A 22169-nucleotide genomic window follows, 5' to 3' on the forward strand; every position below is an offset into this window, starting at 1 on the left:
TTTTTTTTGCCTCTTCTAGGGCTGCTCCCGAGGCATATGGAGGTTCCCAGGTAGGGGTCTAATCGGAGCTGTAGCCACTGGCCTACACCACAGCCACAGCAACGCGGGATATGAGCCGCGTCTGTGACCTACACCACAGCTCACGGCAACGCCGGATCGTTAACCCACTGAGCAACGCCAGGGATCAAATCCGCAACCTCATGGTTCCTAGTCGGATTCGTTAACCACTGAGACACGACGGGTACTCTGAAATAAAATAAATCTTGATAGAAAAGTTAAATAGCTCTAGAGGGATTTCCGCACCTAAATCATGTTGAAAATCAGTGATGTAGCTGCTAGTTTTAGACCAAGGACTCAATGAGTGACCTCTTGTAATTTACAAGGCTGGATTTTCCTAAAACAGCTACTCCAGAGGAAAGAGGAGAAAAGAAAGAGAAGAAAAAAAAAAAAAAAACATTGCAAAGCCCACACAAGTGGCACAGTAAACAAAGATGCCCTTTTTCTAGGTGAACATGCTACATGCTAGAAGCTCAAGGCAACAGCAAGGACATTTTCTGAAATCTGACTGAACCTGGGCATTTTGCGCACAGAGAATAAGGAGTAGGGTGAAAGCATCCCTGTTTTGAATCTCATTTCATCCCAGAGATTTCTTCAAGTCTAAAAGGAACTATTTTCCTGCAAGCAGCATCCCTTAAACGTTCCTGTTCCTATTTGAAGCCACTTCTCATCTGACTTACACACTTGGGTCTCACGCACCACCATTTGCGCATGCTCAGATCTCCCGGGCCGGAATTTAAGGGCCCCACCCCCACCCCCGTTTATTTGCCTGGAAAATGAAACTTACAATCCTCCTTCAGTGGAGTTTTGTCTTGATACGGATTCAGGAAGAGGAAACAATACCCCTCAGTGGTCAGAAGGAAAAGCTGCCATGGACAGTGGTTAAGACAAGGACCCCTCGTGCGGGCCGCTGACAGGATGCCAGTCCAAGGAGGTTTATTGTGCCTTCTCTCCTCTACTCCAATTTCTTTCATTTGTGTTACAGCTCTTTGCTTGTCACTGTAGCGTAGGCTGCCTCCCTGAACCATGTGAATTGCTGCCCCCAGCCCCGTGCCAGCATCAGCAGATGGTGAGAAGCAGCAGCCATGCAGACATTGAAGATTTCCAGGTTAAGTTTAGAGATGTGCAGAGAAGAAAAAAAAAAAAAAGCATTTTTTTTTTTATGGAGAAGCATAAATTCTTCTAGGTTTCTAGAATTTTTCCCTTTCAATGGCCTATCTAAAAGTATAGATAATGTTTATATTATGTCTAGGTCTATGTTCTTGAAATCTGTGTGTAATTTTCATGATTTCAATTGTCGTCTTATTGGATAATAATAATGGATGAATAGTCCTAGTTCAGTTTGATGTTGGGATGAGTGATTTTTCTCTGAGGTCCTCTTTTTAATTATGCTTATGGGACCATATATTTAAATGAAAGTCCATGTTAGCAAAGTGACAAGGCTGCCACACCACACAATGTCAGCTTGTGCCCTGCAGGTGTGCTGTACACAATGCGTGCAGCCATATGCTGCAGCCTTGGTGATAGCTCATCGCTGTGGTTGAGTGACAAAGACCAACTTTGTCATTGATAGGGGTGCACAGTGCAAGCGCTGAGCTCTGACTTCCTGGATTACCTCTGAGTAAATTATTTAATCTCTCTGCCTCATCTTCCTCCTCCAAAATGCAAATAAGAATATCTACTTCAACCAGACAGAGAAAAACAAATATATAACTTATATTTGGAATCTAAAAAAAAAAAAAAAAAAAAAAAAGATACAGGAGTTCCCGTTGTGGCCCAGTGGGTTAAGAACCTGTCTAGTATCCATGAGGATGCAGGTACGATCCCTGGCCCCACTGAGTGGGTTAAAGGACCTGGCATTGCCATGAGCAGTGGTGTAGGTTTGGATGTGGCTTGGATCTGGTGTTTCTGTGGCTGTGGTGTAGGCAAGCAGCTGCAGCTTGGATTTGACCCCTGGGCTGGGAACTTCCATATGCTGCAAGGGTGGCCCTAAAAAGACAAAATAAAATGTCTTAAATGACACAAATAAACTTATTTACAAAAGAGAAATAGAGCCACAGACACAGAAAAGAAATTTATCGCTACGAAAGGGAAAGGAGCACGGGATAAATTAGGAGTTTGTGATTAACATATACATACTACTGTATATAAAATAGATAAACAACAAGAACCTACTGTATAGCACAGGGAAATTGAATCAATATTGTGTAATAAAGGGAAAAGAATCTAAAAAAGGATATATATACATACATTATATATGTATTTATAACTGAATCACTTTGCCCTACAACTGAAACAAACACAACATTGTGAATCAACTATACTTAAAAAAAAGAGTACTTATTTCAAAAGGCTGCTATGATAATTAAGTGGAATAATGCCTATAAGTGCTAGGACAGGGTCTGACACATACATTTATCTGCCTCATGTTTGCCGAAATATACTAATAGGTATAAACTTTACTGAAAAGTCTCTTTAATAAATAAGCCAATTTTTTACACGTCATCACCTGAAGTATTATCTGATACAATTATCACCCTTTCATACATTATATATTGTCTTCCAACATAAAAGTTTACTTTCCATGAAGGAATGAAACTTTTGAGTTTTGTTCACGAGTCAATCCCTGGTTCCCAGAACTGTACTTGTCAGTTAGTAGATACTCAATAAATCTTTGCTGGGAAAAAAGAAAGGTGTGAATGTTAGTCCTTTTATGAGCTTTTATAGTTAACTGAGACCATCTGCATTGGTTCATTTCTACACTGAGGCTCAAGACATTATCCACATAATATACTAAGGTCTAGGTGGAGGGAAGAAGGGGGTGTGGATAGCTGGAGCCCTGGGATCGGCAGCATCACAGGCTGACATCTTTGACTATATAAAGTTGAGGAGTCCTAAACAAGATCTCAAGACCGCCCAGCCACACCCAAAGTTGTGTGTGCATACTCAGGGAGCAGTTTCCTGATTAAACACTTATTAGATGTTTGAGCAGGATAGGTCCTTTTGTAACACGAAGAGTTGATATGATGAAGTATGATAGTATGGATGTTTTTTTTTTTTTTCTCATTTTTTTCTTTTAGCAGCTAAACTTTTCTTCAAAGTTAAGTCCAAACACTGTGGAGGTCCACTAATGGCAGGGTAGTCCCTGCTGTCCTGCCTCCAGCAAACCAAAGTTTCTGGGAGCTATCCATAGTGCAAGAAGTGCAAGGGCTTTAAAGGCTCACAGCCCTGGGTTCAGTCCTAGCTGCTTAGAGCTGTGCTCCTTGGGCAAGTTCTTCTGTGAACCTCAAATTCTTCATCTGTGGAAAGGAGAGAAATCCTGCCAGGTTTGCAAGGGTTCGAAAGAATGTGTATTGAGTTCCTAGCCTATCATTGGCCTGTATGAAATGCACCTTGTATTTCATTGGATTCAGAAATACTGGTGAGATTACTGAGTTCCTGCTAGCCCACCTCAGAAAAAGGTCTTCCTTCGTGACATCGATGCATCAGCAACCAGGTTCTAACCAGAAAGTTCTCCCATCTTCAAGATGTACAGAGTTTGATGTGGTATTTTCCTCAACAGTTTCTTCAAGTGTTTCCATGGTAGCTCAAGAGCCTCTAATTGCTGAGAAGGTGGAGGAGGATGTTGGAGCCACAGGACAGATGCAGCCTATGTGCCGTGAATGAGATGGCAGGGGCAGGCGTCTGCCAGTTATCTTCCTGAGGCTCTGCTCACATACCCATCATCCCAGTGTCCCACAAAACACATTATTCTCAGGACCAAGATGGCTGTTTTATTTATAAATTACCACTTTTTTACATAAAAACATTGTGTTTCTAAATTAGGGGGCTGGGATTAACTTATACACATGACTATGTATAAAATAGATAACCAACTTTTGCACCTACTGTATAGCAGAGGGAACTATAAGTAATATCTTATAATAACCTATAAGAGAAAAGAATCTGAAAAAGAATATCTAGATAGAGATATATATGTATAACTGAATTGTTGTGCTGTATACCTGAAACTTACACAATATTGTAAACCAACTATACTTCAATTTAAAAATATTTTTTAGGCATTCCCGTTATGGCTCAGTGGTCATGAACCTGACTAAGATCCATAAGGATGCGGGTTCGATCCCTGGCCTTGTTCAGTGGGTTAAGGATCTGGCATTGCCACGAGCTGTGGTGTAGGTTGCAGATGCAGCTGGGATCTTGCATTGCTGTGGCCCTGTGGCATAGGCTGGCAGCTGCAGCTCTGACTGGACCCCAAGCCTGGGAACTTCCATATGCTGCAGGTGTGGTCTTAAAAAGAAAAAAAAAATTTAAATATTGGGTGTCCCAGGCAGAAGACCTCCTGTCACATGTGTATTTGGCTAACACTTAATTGCACACACGCTGTGTGTGGGTCAAGGACTTTCCCAGGAACTGGTTATCCAAAAATGAGCTAGACCCCGTACATTCACTGGAATTCCATGGTTCCCTGGGAGAGATCCACATAAAAGGCAATAAATGAGCACAGATACTTCCAGTACCTGCTTGCAGTTTGGATAATGTGCCTGAGATAACATGTGAAGTGGCTGTTAACTCTGTCCACTGGGTTCAGCAAAGGCTTCACCAAACAAGAGATGACAGTGCTGGGACTTGAGGGCAAAGACTGAGTTTGGCTGATGGAGGGAAGGACCATGTGCATGCCAGGAAGAATCACAGATGTAAGAAACGGAGAGTCTAGGAGTTCCTGCTATGGCGCAGTGGGTTAAGAATCCAACTGCAGTGGCTCAGGTCACTGCAGAGGCACAGATTTGATTTCTGGCCTGGAAACTTACATATTCTACAGATGGGGCCATAAAATTTTTTTAAAAAAAAGGAAATAGTGTGGTTCAGTGGTTCTCACTGCGATTTCTGAATCAGCATCAGCCTCACCAGGAAATCTGTTAGACATGCAAATTCTTGGGAACCACACCCAAAACTCTGAGGACAGGGTCCAACAATCTGTGACTTAACATGCCTTCCAGCTGATTCCACTGCACACCCAAATTTGAGAACCATGGTTAGGTATAATGGTATCAAGGGAAGGAAGAAATATTATCAGCCAAGTATTTATATTTTACATAATACATAGATATCTGGATATAGATTTGCCACACATCCCCCCCCCACACACACACTGGCAATGTGTTTCCACAAAAGACTGAAGCAGGCTATATGACTACATGTATCATAAAAAGGGATAAGATACACAGCTAGAGGAAACAATGAAAGAACAATAAAAGTAGAAAAGCAATAAAACCATCACTATTTTCTTGTAAATTTCCTGATAATTTTCCAGGATTCAAATATAGATGGAAACGCCTTTACTTTACAAGAATAATGCCTGCAAGATAAAATGGCAGTTGTGAAACTACACAGTCTTGCTAATTCTGAGAACTGAGAGGAATTTCCCCCATCACACCTCATTCAGAAGACAATTTTTTTTGCAGGGGGTGAATGGCATCGCCATAGTACAAACCACACAAGTATAAACACCTGTTTCTTATAACTCCCTTATGTAGCTTAATATCAAAGAGAAGTTCAGTGAAAGGATCCCAGGGGGAGGCCTGAACAATGAGGTCAAGTTTGTAGCTCTCAGACGATCTGACTCCCATGTGGAGAATATATTCAAAGATGAAAGCAGAGCGAGATAGGGAAGCATTAAAAAGCCAGAGGAGAGATGGAATGGTTGGACCTGAACAAAATACAAAGCAGGCATTGCACATCATCCTAAGATCCTCAGCTTTGAAGAGTGCACTGCTTTAGACTCTCTAAACCTCCTAAATTGAGATGTCTCTACTTTCGTTAACTTTTGTACCTTCTAGACTTGTTGTTGGCTTTTTTCTCTGTTTTTTTTTTTTTTTCTTTTTTCATTTTTTTGTATGGCCACCCCAAGGCACATGGAAACTCCCAGGCCGGGGATTGAATCTGAGCCACATCTGTGCCAACACTGGATGCTTTAACCCACTGCACCAGGCCTATGATCCAACCTGTGCTTCCACATGACCCAAATCTCTGCAGTTGGATTATTAACCCACTGTGCCACAGAAGGAACCCCTAGATTTGTTCTTTTCAAAAGCTTTTTACCTAGTGCATTACAAATGCAACACACACCACACAATCTAGAGCTTGATTAGATTCTGACTTGTATTATCCCTGATTATTTTTCATTTATGTGGTTTATTTTCCTCACTAGACCATAAATTAGGTAATGCCTCTCATTTCCATGTGTCACCTTTGGGTGAAACAGGACAAGGCTGGTAGATGGGGGCCAGATCATAAAGTTCTCAGCTTTGGATCATATTCAAAGCTTTAGATTATATCGTAAAGCTGTAAGGAGTCTGGAAAGAAGAATTTAAAACTAAAAAATGACATGATGAGATAACAAATATCACATTTCAAATCATAGTGCATGCATTATGGAATATACTGTGGAGTGTGTGTGTATGTGTATGTGTTGGACGTGGTAAGAATAAAATAGAATAGCATAGTGGTGCATGCTAGGTTTAAAATTCATTAGCTGTATGAGTTCAGGCTAGTTATGTAATCTTTAATAGTCTATTTTCTTATCCAGAGAAGCGTCCCTACAAAACAGGGCTATTTGGGAATAAAATGAGATAATGCACTTTAAATGCCCAATATGTGCTTAGTATATAAGTATTCAAAAATGTTTGTCATTCCTCTGGTTATTAGAGGCAGAGAGATCATTCATTTTTTATTCACTTAATATTTATTGATTATTGCCTGTGTTTTTCCAACCAAGTCCAGGTGAGAAATAATAAGTGGAGCCAAGAGCTTGGAATAGTCCGAACAGAAGCAGGAGACCTAATCAGCTTTGGCAATAGAGCTGAGATTGGACATGGGTGTCAGTCGTGGCACTGGTACCATCCCCAGTGACACTCAGCAGGCCCATGTGGAAGGGTAGAAAGATAGTGGCATTAGTCTTGGTTTTATGTGGTCTAGCATAGATAAGACAGAAGGATCACAGAGCAGGGAGCTGAAGGAGCCTAACCATGTAAGAATGTTGATATTCTGTGTCTCCTAGGCTGGCAAGGGAAGGAAGTGAGACCCTAAGGGGCTAATGGAACCAGAAAAGAGCAAGGACTTGAGGAATGAGAGAACAGAAGACATTATCAGGAGAGCTATGGCTGGGCAGAAGAAGTGGGAGTAAGGAAATGAATGTGGGAACTCAAGTGATAGGAAGTCAAAGGTGAGATGCTAGGAATTCTTCATTTTTTTCAGTGCCTGGTGCACTGCATGTAAACAATACTCGATAAATAAATATTGAATTAAATTCATATGTTTTGATTTGATTTGACTTCATGCCCAGTACATTTAAAGAATGTATCGACTGCTGTCTTACAGACTAACACACTTATCTGCCAAAGCTAAGGATTAATCCAGGGACAATGAATGTTGTTAAGGTTTCTTCCATACGATAGCAAAAGTGTTTTCAGAAAGTTTAGTGGAGAAATATTTGTTTGCATAAAATCAAAGACTGGCTATAGAAACCTAGAGGGGAATAAAAGACAGGTTCCAAAATGAAAAAAAAAAACAAAAAACAAAAAAAAAGTGTCTGATTGTTAGATATGTGAAGACAAGAAGAAGGCACTGAAAAATTATGTGATGATGAAAGTAAAAGAAAAAAGTAGTGTTTGAGGAACTGCAAATCTAATTCCCATCCACAGCAGCTGCTGCACAGGCCAGGGGCCAGTCTACTCACCAGAAGACTCTGCAGGGTGCTGAAAATGGCTAGCCACAGAGACAGCCCTTCTCCTCACCCCCTGTGTTATCTGACCTCTTCCTCCCACATGCGCCTGATGACAGCCTTGAAGAGTGAATATAAAACCTGAATGAGTGCGCGTAGTTTGTTGGAGCCAATAAATACTTAAACTGCTAAAAGCCACAGAAAGACGCTTTGGCCCATTCTGATGGGGCAACTTCCAAGACTCTCACTTGGCCTCTCTGGGACACAGAGCATTTAAGCAGTGACTCTAATATGCTTGTAGCTGCCCAGGACAGGAGGGTAAACTGTACTTCAGTGAGTAAGCTATCGTGGACCTCCTATGGTTCCACCATAGATGGTACAGCCTCAGCCACTGTGGGCAGGGAGCTGGGTGTGACCAGACCTAGGAGGCTGGTGGGCTGTTTCTCTGTTTCTTTCCCAGGGCTCTGTGGAGTCTGGATCTGCTTCTCTCTGCATGTTTTCTCCTCTCACTCTCCTTTTCTCCTTGCATGCTTTCTCTGCAGAGCCTTTGTTTCTGCTGTCCCACAGTCTGAAATGGCACATGACTCTGGCTTCCAGTGGTGCCAACACTGGCCCTTCCTATTCTTGACCTTGCAGAGAAGCTCACCAGGTTTCAGCAGCTCCGGGAACATTACCATTCAAATTTCCAGGAGCCAGCATCTGTTTCACTCAGCTTAGCCTCTGCATGGATGCCCTTGAGCTGGGCCTTCAAACCCAGTTCAGTCAGCACAGAGGATGTAATGACTGCCTCAACTGATTCAGGACATTGTCAGAAGATGCTATCTATGGTCAGGGGAAAAAATTCCCCAAAGTAATGGTCAGCTGAACAGCTGCCACATAGAAGGCCACTATAGGTGCTTTCCGGGCCTTAGCACTTGGTGAAGTAGATTTGTACAGCAAACTTGGTAAGAAAAGCAACAGCATATCAAAGAAAGGAATTTATAAGAGAAAATTTTTGATTTAGGTAAAAAAAGAGAGAGAGAATGAGAGAGAGAGAGATAGTCATGCTGGCTGTAAAGCAAGTGGTCTAGAATGCTCCAGAACAGGTTCACAGGACTTTTCAGCTAGTTATGAGAGAAGCAGAAAAAAATCACTTTGTTTTCATCGGAGGATCTTGCTACTACTTCCTTTCAAGTTGCCTCATTGTGTTGTATTGGTTGTCATGTTTCCGCATTTTTCCATTTTCCTTTATGGTTGTCATTATATCCCATTCAGCAGTTTTATTCTATCATCATTTCTGTTTCTCGTAGATTAGTTAATGGCTTGCATGTATTTCTCAACTTTTTTTCTGCAGTAGACACTGATGATTTTTGCTCTTCTCTATGAAAACTCTGCAGATAGCTGTTTTACTCCCACAAGATAGGGTGTCCCTCTGCCCACAGTGCCTCCTGAAGAGCTATGGGCCATAGCTCATTGGCCTTAGCAACTCCCAGGTGAATCCACCTATAGGCTTAGCTGAGATAATCACACCCTCTTCTAGAATGATCCAAATGAGGATAGTCCCATGGGGTGCACATTTCCAAAGTCACATAGAGTCGGGACAGTTCCCTTCCCACCTGTGTCAAGGCAGAATAACGTTAGGAAGTTTTATAACATACTGCTTCCGTTATCCTCCACATAAAAATCCTCTCCTGAGTCCTGTGGTTTTTCACCCAACCAGCAATAAGTGTACACCCATATTAATGACGACTTGCTAACCATTTCTCAAGGAACACTACCCTCCACCTTTTTATTCTCAAAAACCATAATGAAACCACTCTTTAAAGCTTTGTATGAAGACAAAGGCAATAGCATTTGTGCTCCCTACTGTGACCAAATTGGAGGAGGTATGGGTTGTCATTTTGTTTGGGTTTTTGTTGTTGTTGTTGTTTTGTTTGTTTGTTGTATAATACCATACCTTTTGAAAGGGAAATGCTCCAAAGACACGTATGGGTAGGAGCAGCCTGATGGAAGGAGGTATACGCAAGCAGAGCCAAACCACAGATGATTAGGATAGCAATTAATGTTAATGGAAAGCCAAAATACATTCTGTGCACATAAAATGGCTTCGCATTGTGCTTTGAGTAACATAACTGGTGTATTTCAGACTGTGCTTATTCAAAGGAGCTCTAATGGTATTTGTATGATTTTAGGTACACAATATATGAAAATCTTTGAGTGGGAAAGCCTGAAAAGTGAAAGAAAATGGCATTCAGTTATCTTTTGCAGCTAGATTCAGAAGGTCAGAAAATATTCCCAAAGTGGGCCTTTGGGGTAAAGTTAACTCATGTGAGTTTTCTAGTTACTTTTAACCTAAAGTGGCATGGCTTCATTTGTTAGGAGCACGTTCATGAGAACCATTCCCTTTAAAAATTATTTAAAATCATAAGCCTCTTAAATACTTACATTGCTCTTCATTCTCAACCTCCACAGAACTGGGATTTGTTATTAGCAGAGGAAAACATTACTAATGAAAAAAATGTACATCCATATTGCATAGAATTCTGTTTTGTCTAGAAAAAAGTCCCACCTGGGTTTAGACTGTGGTGGAAACATACGTGTGGGCAAAAGGCCAGGAGTGGGAGATACTGTACCCACTGGCCTGGACATTCTCACCCTTTGAGGGGTTCCTCCCAACTCCTAACTCCCTTTTAGTCTTCTCTCATGAACTGTCCAAGCAAGAAATAAGCACTCCTTTTAGATCTTCCTCCTCCCCAGCCCTAAATCTATTCACTAACTACAGCCAGAGATATCCCTAGTATACGTGTGGCTGTGTCACTGCCTGGTTTAAATTCTTGTCATGGATGGCCACCACCAGCAAAGTCAAGTGCTCCCACACAAACAAGACGCAGAGGTACACATCCAGACTGATAGGCACTTGATTGTGGCCAGGTCTTTATCTTGCTCCACTCCCATCCTCAGACTGTAACTTTCACCTCATGGTCCAAGATCAACAGTCAAGTTCAGCCAGCTCTTGAATCTGAATTCTAGCCAGGGAAGAAGTAAAGAGGGGATGCCCTTCACCTTAGAGACATCCTCCAGAAATTGCACCTGCCGTTTTCAATTATACTCCATTAGCCAGAATTAGTCACCTGTGCACATCTAGGGAAATGAGTTGTTATGCTGGGACTGCTTCATAGTCTTCATAAGAGAAGATTTTCTTTTTCTTCAGCTGAATGTTATAATCTGGCACAGGCAGGTTACAGGCAGATGGGAGAAGGCAAAAAGGTGACTGGACTTGGAAAAGATTCGTGGAGCCTTCCTCTTCCCAGTGTCTCCCCAAACCAGAACACAGGACTCCCTATTCTCCTGGGCAGGGTCCCCAAGTGGTCCTTTCTAAAGCAAGTCGCAATTGCCTGGCTGTCCGTCCTCATTAAGGGAGAGAGTGGAAGTCCTTCAGGTGGGTTCTCTTTCTGCATGTAAAGAAAAATCAAGAACATCAGCTCTAAATAAAGACATGCACAGAAGTCAAAATAAAATAAGAACTTGCCAGCTTTGCAAGGCTGTTTTCCATCTTGTCAGCATCTTCAACATGTGGTTTGTTTGCTTTTTCCTTGGTGCTAATAAATTACCTGCCTTGAGAATTTCCTTTACGGTGCTGGGTGATTCTTGCTTGAGTCATCAAGCAATGCTTCAGCGCCAGGTGTGGGAACCCTGTCAAAACTGGTGCATCTCACACTCAGAGCTCTTCTCGCAGTGGCCAATACAGTCAACATCTTCTCCAAGCCAACAATCAGAACATGTGGTCTGATGGTAAAGTCAAACTTAGGAGGATAACAAAACATAATTTGAAGTCATTGTGAACAGGAAAAAATGAGAGATGATCACCGTCGTCATAGAAACTCTTAGGAAGGCACGTTGACTCACACTCCCCACCCTTGCTCAGAGAGGAAGGCATGAAAGACAATTTCCCTTTCTATTTTCAGAAATCTTTATGGCCACTTAAAACCTAATTCCGGGGCTAGCAGCTTCCTTTTCCAAGAATGAAGAAGATAAGAATTGTTATTTATCTTTTATTATGACTAGGTCATGTCTCTCTGAGGGCATCGTTAAGTCCTTTGGCCATTAGGGATTTGCTAGCTGCATTTGGTTGTCTGCAGCAGCAAACATAGCCCTGCATGGGATGGATGCTCAGTTAATTCTTCCTGGGAATGCTGTTAGTCACACCGTGGCTGGAGCAAGTGATGTTCATGGCTGCCAATTATGAGCATTAATTAGGAGAGGTAAAAAAAGAAGTGGCAGAAGGAAGTAAGATAGAAAGGCAGTTCATGAGTAAGAAAAGAGGAAAATAATGAGGAATGGAAGAGCAGGACTTTCATGGTAGATGCCATAGCAATTATTTAGCCATTGAGGGTTTTACATCATCTCCCCCCATTCACTGGGAAGTCACTAAGTGTGTTGCTTTAGTTTATAATCACAATTAATCTATTAATCTATCTTCCTTTTTAAAAGGCAAGACAGTAAAAGAGAATGTATTGTCATTTATTTGGCCTTAACCAGTAAGATAGACAAAGCATTTAGAAATATACTTATGATCATGTATTGCTATTTTTTCATGACCTCATTTGCCTACATCATAGACAAAAAGAATCAAGATCTCAATATCGTTTTACAAATATTAAGTAAAGAAGGACAAAAGTTAACCTATTTATCCTTGATGCAATTCATTACTCTCTATAAAAATATAAGTACTTGTCACTAGGCTGAAAATAGCCCACTTAAATTTTAGTAAAAATCACTCTGAATATGTTTAATTTGCAAAAATGATCATTGGTTATGCTATTTAACAAATTCATCATTAATGGCCTGAAAAAGGCTTTTCTTTTGCTCTGCATGTCCTCGAGTATTATCATCTTACATGAAATAACCATTCACAAATTAAAGATAACTATGTAAATATTGAATACATGATTCAAATAATCTATATTTTGGAGCAAATACGTATAATTCATATTTTTGGCTCCTGCCAGATTCACATTTTATTTAGCAAAAATCTCTACCTAGGACCCAGCTGCTTCAGAAGGAAGCATTATTTCATATTATTCATATATTGAGATACATTATGTGGAATCATAAGACCTATTATTTGACTATAATCCAACTGGATTGCTGTTTTTGTTTTTCTATTTTTAAGTCAATATTTAAAAGGCAAAAATGTCTTCAGTGGAACCTGTTTTACATAGAGAAACTTCCTCATGAAATGGATTTTTCCGTTAGTTTTCAAAGTAATTTGTGCCACAGTTTTTCTAAAAACGTATATTTAACTCTCCTTGCCACAGCCTACTCTTGGGATCATAACTTCGTACAGAGGAGTCCCAAGTATTATATGCTAAAGTATCCTTTACATTAGTCTCTTCTCAGTGGGCAGGCTTTAACTTATAGGTTTTTTTCCAGAGTCACAGGTATCATGAGTCCTGCCTTTCCTTTCTATCGCTTTAGGTGCCATTTTCTTTCTCTCCTGCAAGCAGATCATCCTCTGTCTAGACATAATGTAGTCAGCAGGCCAGGCAATCTCCCAGCCTTTAATTTCAAGGCATGTAGAACTTCCAGAGCTGATACTTTTGGTGGATTATGGAGAGGCAGAAGTAGAAGGCTAACAAGTAGCAGAAGGTAACATTCACCTGCATGCCTCCTGCTTCACCTTGAAACCTACTGGTCTCTAGAATGCTCATGAGACAGTCTCTTCCTTCCTTGGCCCTTCCCTTGTCACACAGTCAGTCTCTCACTCGATAGACATGACTTGAACCACGGGATGGATCACTCCAGGAAATTTTTCATTGATGCATTAATTCATTGACTAAATACTGAGTTCTCACCATCAGCTAAGCACTTTCTTGACCCCTGGATTCATAAAACATAGTGCTTTCCCTCAAGAAGCTCATAATTTAGTAGATGAACCAATTTTGAAAGACTCCAGTGATTAAAACTGCCCATAAGTTTTCTTGAAAGAGTAATCCAGAAACTGAGAGACTAGGAGGAAGAAAAGAGTGTCATAAAGCATGGTTAGAGATTTTCAACAGTCAGTAAGTCTCATGGAACAGAGAAGTGCTGACTCCTCAAGAGTCCATGTTTTTCCTCACCAGGACATACGTGAGTGTTTTATTTTATTTTTGTAGGTTTTTAATTAAACCAATTACCTCTCCCTCTCTGAATATCTGAAATGACATTTGTGATATTTTTGGAAGGTCACATTGGCTTTTCTGGACAACTCTCCATATGACAAATTTTGTATTGTAGGAAGCATTTTAAAAATTGGGTTGTTAGGAGGAATCCATTCAGCTGTCTAAGAACATACTCTGTTAGAGTCCAAAGAAAGTACTCTGCCCAGTAGAACAGCAGCCTCTGGAACTAAAGTGTGGGGAAGGCTTGGGATGACCCAATTTCCCACAGTTGGATCTGCAGGAGTCACTTTTCTCCGAAACAAAACTGACCCTTTGGTCCGAGCACTTCATGTCCTCAGGAACGTTTTCAAGAGCCTTGTCTTTGGCCATCTTGCCATCACTTGTAAATATTTACCAGAAAATTTAAAACAAGGAAAAGGAGATGCCCTGATATTTAAGCTAGTCAATTCAAGCTTATTTGTTCTTCATCTGCTCTAAGTTTGTGGAGAGGAAGCTCTTGATTCTCTGATGACAGAAATACATGGGCAGATTTTCTCTGCAGCTCTAATGTGCTTGCCAATGCCATTAGTTTTTCCAACTCTAATTACCATGGGAGGATTGTTTGCTGTCATTGTTACCACCAAATTCTAATGGGAAATATGTTGAAGAAGATACAGTGATATAGCCTAAAGTTATAAGGTGCCAGTAGCCTCTTTTATTTGTGTTTTCCGGTCATATTTATGGAGTGCTTACTATGTGTCTGTATGGCCTACCTGATGTTCAGTAGGGAGATTCAAAGGTGACTAAGGGGTAAACTGGCCTGCAGGAAGTTTGAGCTAGCGGGGGAGGCAGGAGACAAAGCATTCCAGAGGTGCTGGAGAGTGTGCAGTAGAAGTCATGCAAGCACAGAGGGCAACTAATTCTCTCTGCAAGAAGGATCAGCAGAAGCCTCCCAGAGAAACTGAGCCCTTCTGATCGCCTAGCTTGATCATTAACATATAGTTAAGAATAAAACCAGAGCAGCAAAGGAATGATACAGCCAGTTATTGGAATTCTGGAGGGAGGAGGCATTTTTTTAAAAATCATTTTAAAACAGGTTAGCATTTTTTAAGTTTCTTTTCCCTGCTTACTAGCTTTCATCCTTACTCTCTCCCCTATGTGATTGGAGTGGGCTTTTCCACCCTACAGAAGTAATAGGGCTTTTCCAACAATGCAGTCAAGGAGATTTTAGAGAGTCATGAATTCTTCTGCCAGAAAATTAACTTAGTGGGAAACAGCACACGTGAAAGAGAGCAGTATCTGTTTACCACGGGAAACCTTAACCATTGTCTCCCTCTCCTTCACTCCCCCAGGACTTTGTGGGAGACGGGTCTGGAACCTAACCACGGGGTGTCCATGACCCCCGCGGTTGAGCCCTGTCAGCGATGAAAGGGTTATCAGGCAGCCGCAGCCATCACCACGGAGTCACCTGCGATTCCACCTGTGACTCACTGTCGCATCACGCAGACCGCAAGCCATACCTGCTGAGCCCAGTGGAGCATCACCCAGCTGACCACCCCTACTACACTCAGCGCACCTCCTTCCAGGCCGAGTGTGTGGGCCCCTTCAGTGACCCGCTAGCCAGCAGCACCTTCCCGCGCCGGCACTATACCTCGCAGCAGGAGCTGAAGGACGAGTGTGCCCTGGTGCCTCGCAACCTGGCCACCAAGGCCAACCGCATCCCCCCCAACCTCCTGGACCAGTTTGAGAGGCAGCTGCCGCTCAACCGGGATGGCTACCACACGTTGCAGTACAAGCGAACGGCCGTGGAGCACCGCAGCGACAGCCCTGGCCGCATCCGCCACCTGGTCCACTCGGTCCAGAAGCTCTTCACCAAATCTCACTCCCTGGAGGGGCCGTCCAAGGGCAGTGTCAATGGGGGCAAGGCCAGCCCCGATGAGACACAGACGGTGAGGTACGGCAAGCGCAGCAAGAGCAAGGAGCGGCGCGCAGAGCCCAAGCCCCGTGCCAACGCTTCCCCAGGCTGGTGGAGCTCTGACGACAATCTCGACGGTGACATGTGCATCTACCACGCCCCCTCCGGCGTGATGACCATGGGCAGGTGTCCCGACCGCTCGGCCTCGCAGTACTTCGTGGAGGCCTACAACACCATCAGCGAGCAGGCGGTGAAGGCCTCTCGGAGTAACAATGACGTCAAGTGCTCCACTTGCGCCAACATGCCTGTCACCCTGGATGCACCATTGCTGAAGAAGAGCGCCTGGTCCTCCACGCTGACAGTGAGCCGAGCCCGGGAAGTTTACCAGAAAGCCTCAGTTAACATGGACCAGGCCATGGTGAAGTCAGAGTCCTGTCAACAAGAACGTTCCTGCCAGTACCTTCAGGTACCATTTATGTCTGAGGGATGGATGCTTAGAAGTTATACCTACTGATTGTGTGGTGTCTTCTTCTGGGTCCTAGTCGCGGCTCTGCTATGTCTGTGTATGTCTACTATGTTTGAACCTGAGCAAATTATTTAGCATTCCGGGGGCTGAGGGCTCCTATCAGGAAACAAGCTTGCTAGCAACCTCATACAGTTATCTTAAGATACTAGATATAAAAGTGCTTAGAAAATCACGCCTACATAAAGGCAAGGAGTTATTAATGTTTTGTGTTCCTCTTTTGTCTGAGGGATCATGGGATAGAGAGGAGAGAAAAGGGGAGTTTACACAGAATTTTAAAATAAATCCACCTTTTTATAAAAGTCAACAATGATCTTTGGAATTTTGGAAAGAGTTTAATTAGATCTATTCAGGTTTTTAATTGTTATTATTTAAAATTCTGCCTGAAGCTGTTAGTTTGGGACAATTAATCTACATCTTCGCCACCACCAACACTAACCGTATTCCCACCAAAGCCCCCCCCCCCCCGGCCGGAGCACAGGGAGTAGTCAGGCGATGCCCTGTGTCCTGAGGAGGTGGAGATGGAGCCCATTTGGGGATCTGACAAGCACAGCTGCAGAGACCCAGGACAACTGAGAAGAGAAGAAAAATAAGGGGAAGCATCTGCACAATAAAATACAATTAGTGTCAGCATGTAAATCCCACACACGTACAGACCCAGGGCAGGCCGATCCTCCCCTTCCACAGTCTCCTATTTTTCCTGCTGCCCTCCAATCCAATTAAACCAGATTTCACCTGGATAAAAATATCAGAGAAAGAGTCTTTTCTTCCCTACCTCCTCCCTCTAGTATTGTGATTTTACCCAAGACCTTCTTTAATAGGAACCCCCATATTTTTCCTTTTCAAAGTGTCTTTTTTCTCGGCCCTCCCCTGCCATCCCCATCTTTTTATGAAACCATGGCATAATCATTTCCTACTCATAGAAATATATGCAAGGAAAAAAAGTCTTCCACCAAGATGTTCATCCTGTTGCGCTTTTTTTTTTTTTTTTTTTTTCCCAAAACTGTCTCCCTTGAGAATGCCTCCCCTCAGCCCTGAGAATATTCTGGGCTGGCAGTCACTGGGCAAGGACAATGCCAGAGCCCATCCGGAGAGTTCTGAAGAGGCCACCAATGTGTAGATAGTTTTCACAAACAACACAGTATTTCCCACTGGAGGTGGCATCGCTTAATTTACTATAAGGTTCTTACATGTATTAGGTCATCAAGAACCACTAACAGGGTTTTGCAGTTAAAGGGCTTGTCCAATCCAACCTCCTCCCGTAGCATATAAAAAAAAACAACAAAAACAGACTCAAAGAAAGGTAAAGTCCTGTGAGTTATGCTGTTAGTACTGGCAGAGGTCGGACTGGAACTCAAGTATCTGAACTTACAGAAATGACCATTATACGAGTTACAAATGAAAGCTTTCCAAATTCTTTAAGCACATAAGTCTCATTAACTACTGGGAATAATGTGTTTTCATAAGATATCTGTCCTGAAGAAAGGATGTGTAAGGAGATAGAAAGCCTAGAAGAGGTACATTTTGTCTATAAACATTGTGTGACAAGGGCAAAAACAAAACAAATTCAAATGTTTTAAAAATTGAACTTTGATAAGTCATAATGAGATTAGATAAGAAATAATAGATTAAAGAAGTATACTATACGTATATCCAGGACCAGCCTTTGTTAGTAATGAAATGCTTTCATAATACTTGCATAACTGTCTACTTTCTTCCTACCTTACATTCATTTTCCTTTCCTTTTTATACATTTCTGAAGTAAAAGCTCAAGCAGTGGAAGAAAGTGAAAGTATAAGGAAAGAAAGGAGGAAAATTATATTAATTGAACATCTACTGTGTACCAGATACTGTAGCAAATATTTTCACATTTGTTATTTCTGTGAATGTTCATAATAATCCTGAGAGCTAGAGATAATAACACTTTTTACAGGAGAGGAAACTGAGGCTTAAAAATATCAAATGATTTAATGTCATGTGGCCAGTAAATTGAGATTTAGACTCAGATCTATATGATGCCAAATAGCTCTTTCCAGTACACCCTAGCACAACCCTGGAATGAAGGGCATGAAATGGTGAACCAGGAGGGGACAAAAAATCTTTAAGGGAAACACATTATTATCATTAAAGTTCTTTGGGAAAATTGAAATGAAGCTTGAAGATTTAAGTATGGGATTTAGTATAGCAGCATCATTAGATCTCATAAAGATTTGGAAATTCTATTTTCAAATTGGTTGCCTTCTTTTAAGCCAGTTATTTTTAATGAATATATGAGCCTCATAGAAAGGTATCAAGAAAAAGATAAACACACATTTATACATCACCCAACTACAGAAATAAAACATTAATTACAATGGATCACACAGGTACCCTCCTAAATCCCATTTCCCTTCCTTCCCAGAATAATAGCTAATCTGACTTGACACCCAAAGCACCTTTGTCTTTAATTTTAGAATTGAAAGATTAGAAAAACTGTAATATTTTCTATTCTTCATTGAACAATAATTAACCCTAAAACAAGCGAGTTTGACACCTGCAATATAAACCAAGCTCAAAGTCACACCTTCTTAACAAATATTGACATTTATTGAGCTCCTACTCTGTGCAAGACTTTCAAACAAAAAAAAAAAATTTTTTTTTTTTATATATCACTGTGGGGACGTAGCATGTTTAGTAAATAAACAAAATGCAGAAGAGTGTGTTCTTCCCAACCAGTGTGTTGAAGAGTCAGGAGCTGGACATTGCAAAGGGCAGAGAGGAGATGGGAAACTCCAGAGAACTAGTCCTCTCCGGCTCTCTGGCTATATAGAGAAGGGAGATTCTGTGTCCTATAGCAGCTTGTCTAAGGAAGGTAGCTTAGACAACCCCTGTCAGCTCCCATCAAATCATTTCATTTATTTGATGAAGTTTCATTAAGTTCATTCCTATGTTGGAAACACAGAATTTTAGATTATTTTCTGTTGTAGTACTTTAATTACCAACTCATATTGACACTGGTTGTACACATGTGTTTGACTTCAATGTCACAAGGTTTAGTGGACAAAGCAATGAACTTTAAGTAAGAGGGTCTGTATTTGAGTTCCTATGAGCCACTAACTAGTTGGTGATCACTCACTACTAGTGATAAGGCTCAGTACCATCATTTCAGCTCTCTGGGTCTTCTTCCTCTGCTGTAAAGTAAGGCACTCGGTTGAGAAGCCCTGTGATCTCAATCCACATCTTTAAACTCCTCAGTTGCATGTGCAGAACACTAATTAGAGCCATTTGCTGGAGTTGTAAGGCCTGGAGCTCCCATTTAATAAATACTTAAAGTAGATGCTATTCCAATCTTATCTAATTTGCTCTCTAAAACCCCACGAAGTATTTTACAGTTGGAGAAACTGAGATGTAGTAAATTAGGTTAATTCACTTGCCCAAGGATATAGAGCTAGTACATGGCAACATGGAAGGTGAAAACTGAGCTGCCTGTCTCAAAAGCCTAGATTTCTAGATGGCCAATCGAGGGAGGAAGCAGCCTATATCATATACTTATTGTTTGCCATAAACCATACAGTATCTCATTTAGTACACAAAACAACTTTGTAAAGTCAGCATTATTATTTATTCCAATTTTATTGATGCCAAACTGAGTCACAAAAGATTAAATTATTTGTCCAGGAACTCAAGGATAGTAAGTGGGAGTGCTAAGATTTTTTTTTAATTTATTTTTTATTGTTATTTCCCCCAACACACTTTTTTTTCCCCACTGTACAGCATGGGGACCCAGTTATACACACGTGTATACAAAATTTTTTCTCCCATTGTCGTGCTGCGTTGTATGTATCTAGACATAGTTCCCAGTGCTACACAGCAGGATCTCATTGTTAATCCATTCCAAAAGCAATCGTTTGCACTCCGTTAACCGCAAGTTCCCAATCCACCCCACTCCCTCCCCCTCCCCCTCCCCCTAGGCAACCACAAGGCTATTCTCCAAGTCCATAATTTTCTTTTCTGTAGAAAGGTTCATTTGTGCTGTATATTAGATGCCAGGAGTGCTAAGATTTGACCACAGATCTGTCTGAGTCCATAATGTGCTTCAGAAATACAAATAAATGGGAGTTCCCTTGCGGTGCATCAGGTTAAGGATCCAGGGTTGTCACTGCAGCATCTTGGGTCACTGCTGTGGCACAGGTTCAATCCCTGGCCAGAGGAGCTTCCACATGCCCCAGCCTTGGCCAAAAAAAAAAAAAAAAAAAGAAAGAAATAGAAATAAATGTATTTTATTATTTGCTTTAATCCGCAGCAAATGTATGCATTCATTAGACCTCATCTGTGCACATGCAGTTAAGAATGTGTGTCCATGAAATGTGATCCATCTCAGATGAGCAATGGAATGACTGAAATGTCCCTAATTGGATCCAAGACTGAACATGGGTTAATATTCACCAGTAATGGAATTCTAAATACTAACAAAGTTCTGAGTCTCTCTTTGTAGAATTATCACTTAGAAATCATTTAACTCAGGCCACTGACACAATTATATAGAAAATGTGAGGTCTGTTAAGTATTCAGTCTCTGTCTGACATTGATTTAGAAATAAAATACTGTAGCTTGAAATCATTGCAAGTTCCAGTTAATACAGTCAATTGGTGATGTGTGCTCACTCACAAGCTGCTTGTAGTTAATTTTAAAAAGGCTCCCTTTTTCCCCCAATATTGTTATTTTTAAATGTCAAGAATCAGATGTCTGCTGTTTAGAACTATTGTACGGCTGCCAGTGACTGTCTGTATCAGGGTTTGGAGCCGGGACATGGATTTGAAGACATTAAAACTGTTTAATTCTCAGTTGAGATGTGGTTGGCTTGTGTACATTTGGAATAGAGCATTTATGGCACATCTCAGGGTAAGTGCTAATCGTTAAACAAATAAAATAGGAAGGAGGTCAAAGGAGTAAAGGGAGTTATTGTTGTTTTATTTTTGCTTTAAGAAAGCAGTATTCTTGGTTCTGTATATGCCTCTTTCTGTAAATGTTGTGTGTAGAGTGATTGGCATATAAAGCCATTCAGAAGAGCAAGATTTTAGATTTCCAACTGTTAGCCCCCCCCCAAAAAAAAAATCCCTTTAAATAGTGTATTTTGCATTCATCCAGCAGCAGAAACAGGAAAAAGGAAACAAAACGCTCTCCGGTAGAAGTAGAGAGAGAGAGAGAGACACAGAGAGAGGGAGAGGGAGAGAGAGAGAGAGAGAGAGAGCGCTCACGACAGACGAGAAAAGCAAGCCCTCTCAGAGATGAAATTTTAGGAGAGCAAAATGATCGACCTTTTTAAGGCTGAGTGGGTTTCTTCAGTGTGTGTGCAAGTTTCAAGAAATGGAAGAACTGACCAGGTTTGGGTACAACTCTTTTATTACTTTGTATTTGGTGATAGTATGTTGTTGTTTAGGTGGGTTGGTGGGGGCAGTTTTTGCTATTTTATTTCTTCTCTAAATAATGGCTGGTACAACTGAAAGGGCTAAAAACTCCTTCCTGTATAGATGATAAGAGAACAGGTAGGACATCAGAAACCTACACATCTGTGCTCCAAGGGGCTTCATAAAACCTTTAATTGCCGGATGATCTAAGGTGCTTGCTAGGTGCCATGAGAGGATGTTGGGTGTCTGGTGGCTGAAATGTGATCCGTCGTTTTTCATGACAAGAATCCTGAATGCTGACTGTTCCTTTGCAAAATGATAATTTCTGGATGGTTGGGGGGGTTTGTGGATTTCCTCGTGGGATTTTTTTTTCCCCCTGTTGGTTAAATAAGACTCCACCAAAGATCACTAAAGAATTATTCATAACAAGCACGGACCCAGGATT

At 41.4% G+C, this 22169-nt stretch overlaps 1 protein-coding gene across 13 annotated transcripts in view; it reads left to right on the forward strand.

Moving 5' to 3' along the window:
- DLGAP1 (DLG associated protein 1) overlaps positions 1 to 22169 on the forward strand; it is an 866754-nt gene that overhangs the window by 523705 nt on the left and 320880 nt on the right. For 6 of the 13 annotated variants that reach the window (XM_021097724.1, XM_021097720.1, XM_021097725.1 and 3 more), the window contains exon 4: positions 15252 to 16280. In XM_021097724.1, coding sequence (XP_020953383.1) covers positions 15324 to 16280 — 957 coding nt within the window. In that variant the 5' untranslated portion in view covers positions 15252 to 15323. Of the gene's footprint in view, positions 1 to 7117; positions 14996 to 15251; positions 16281 to 20556; positions 21219 to 21242; positions 21707 to 22169 lie in introns of those variants that run through there. The other 7 variants (XM_021097727.1, XM_021097731.1, XM_021097721.1 and 4 more) reach the window with 6 other exon arrangements.

This window comes from Sus scrofa, chromosome 6 (genome assembly GCF_000003025.6).
Source record: "Sus scrofa isolate TJ Tabasco breed Duroc chromosome 6, Sscrofa11.1, whole genome shotgun sequence".
In the NCBI taxonomy this organism is placed as follows: Eukaryota; Metazoa; Chordata; class Mammalia; order Artiodactyla; family Suidae; genus Sus; species Sus scrofa.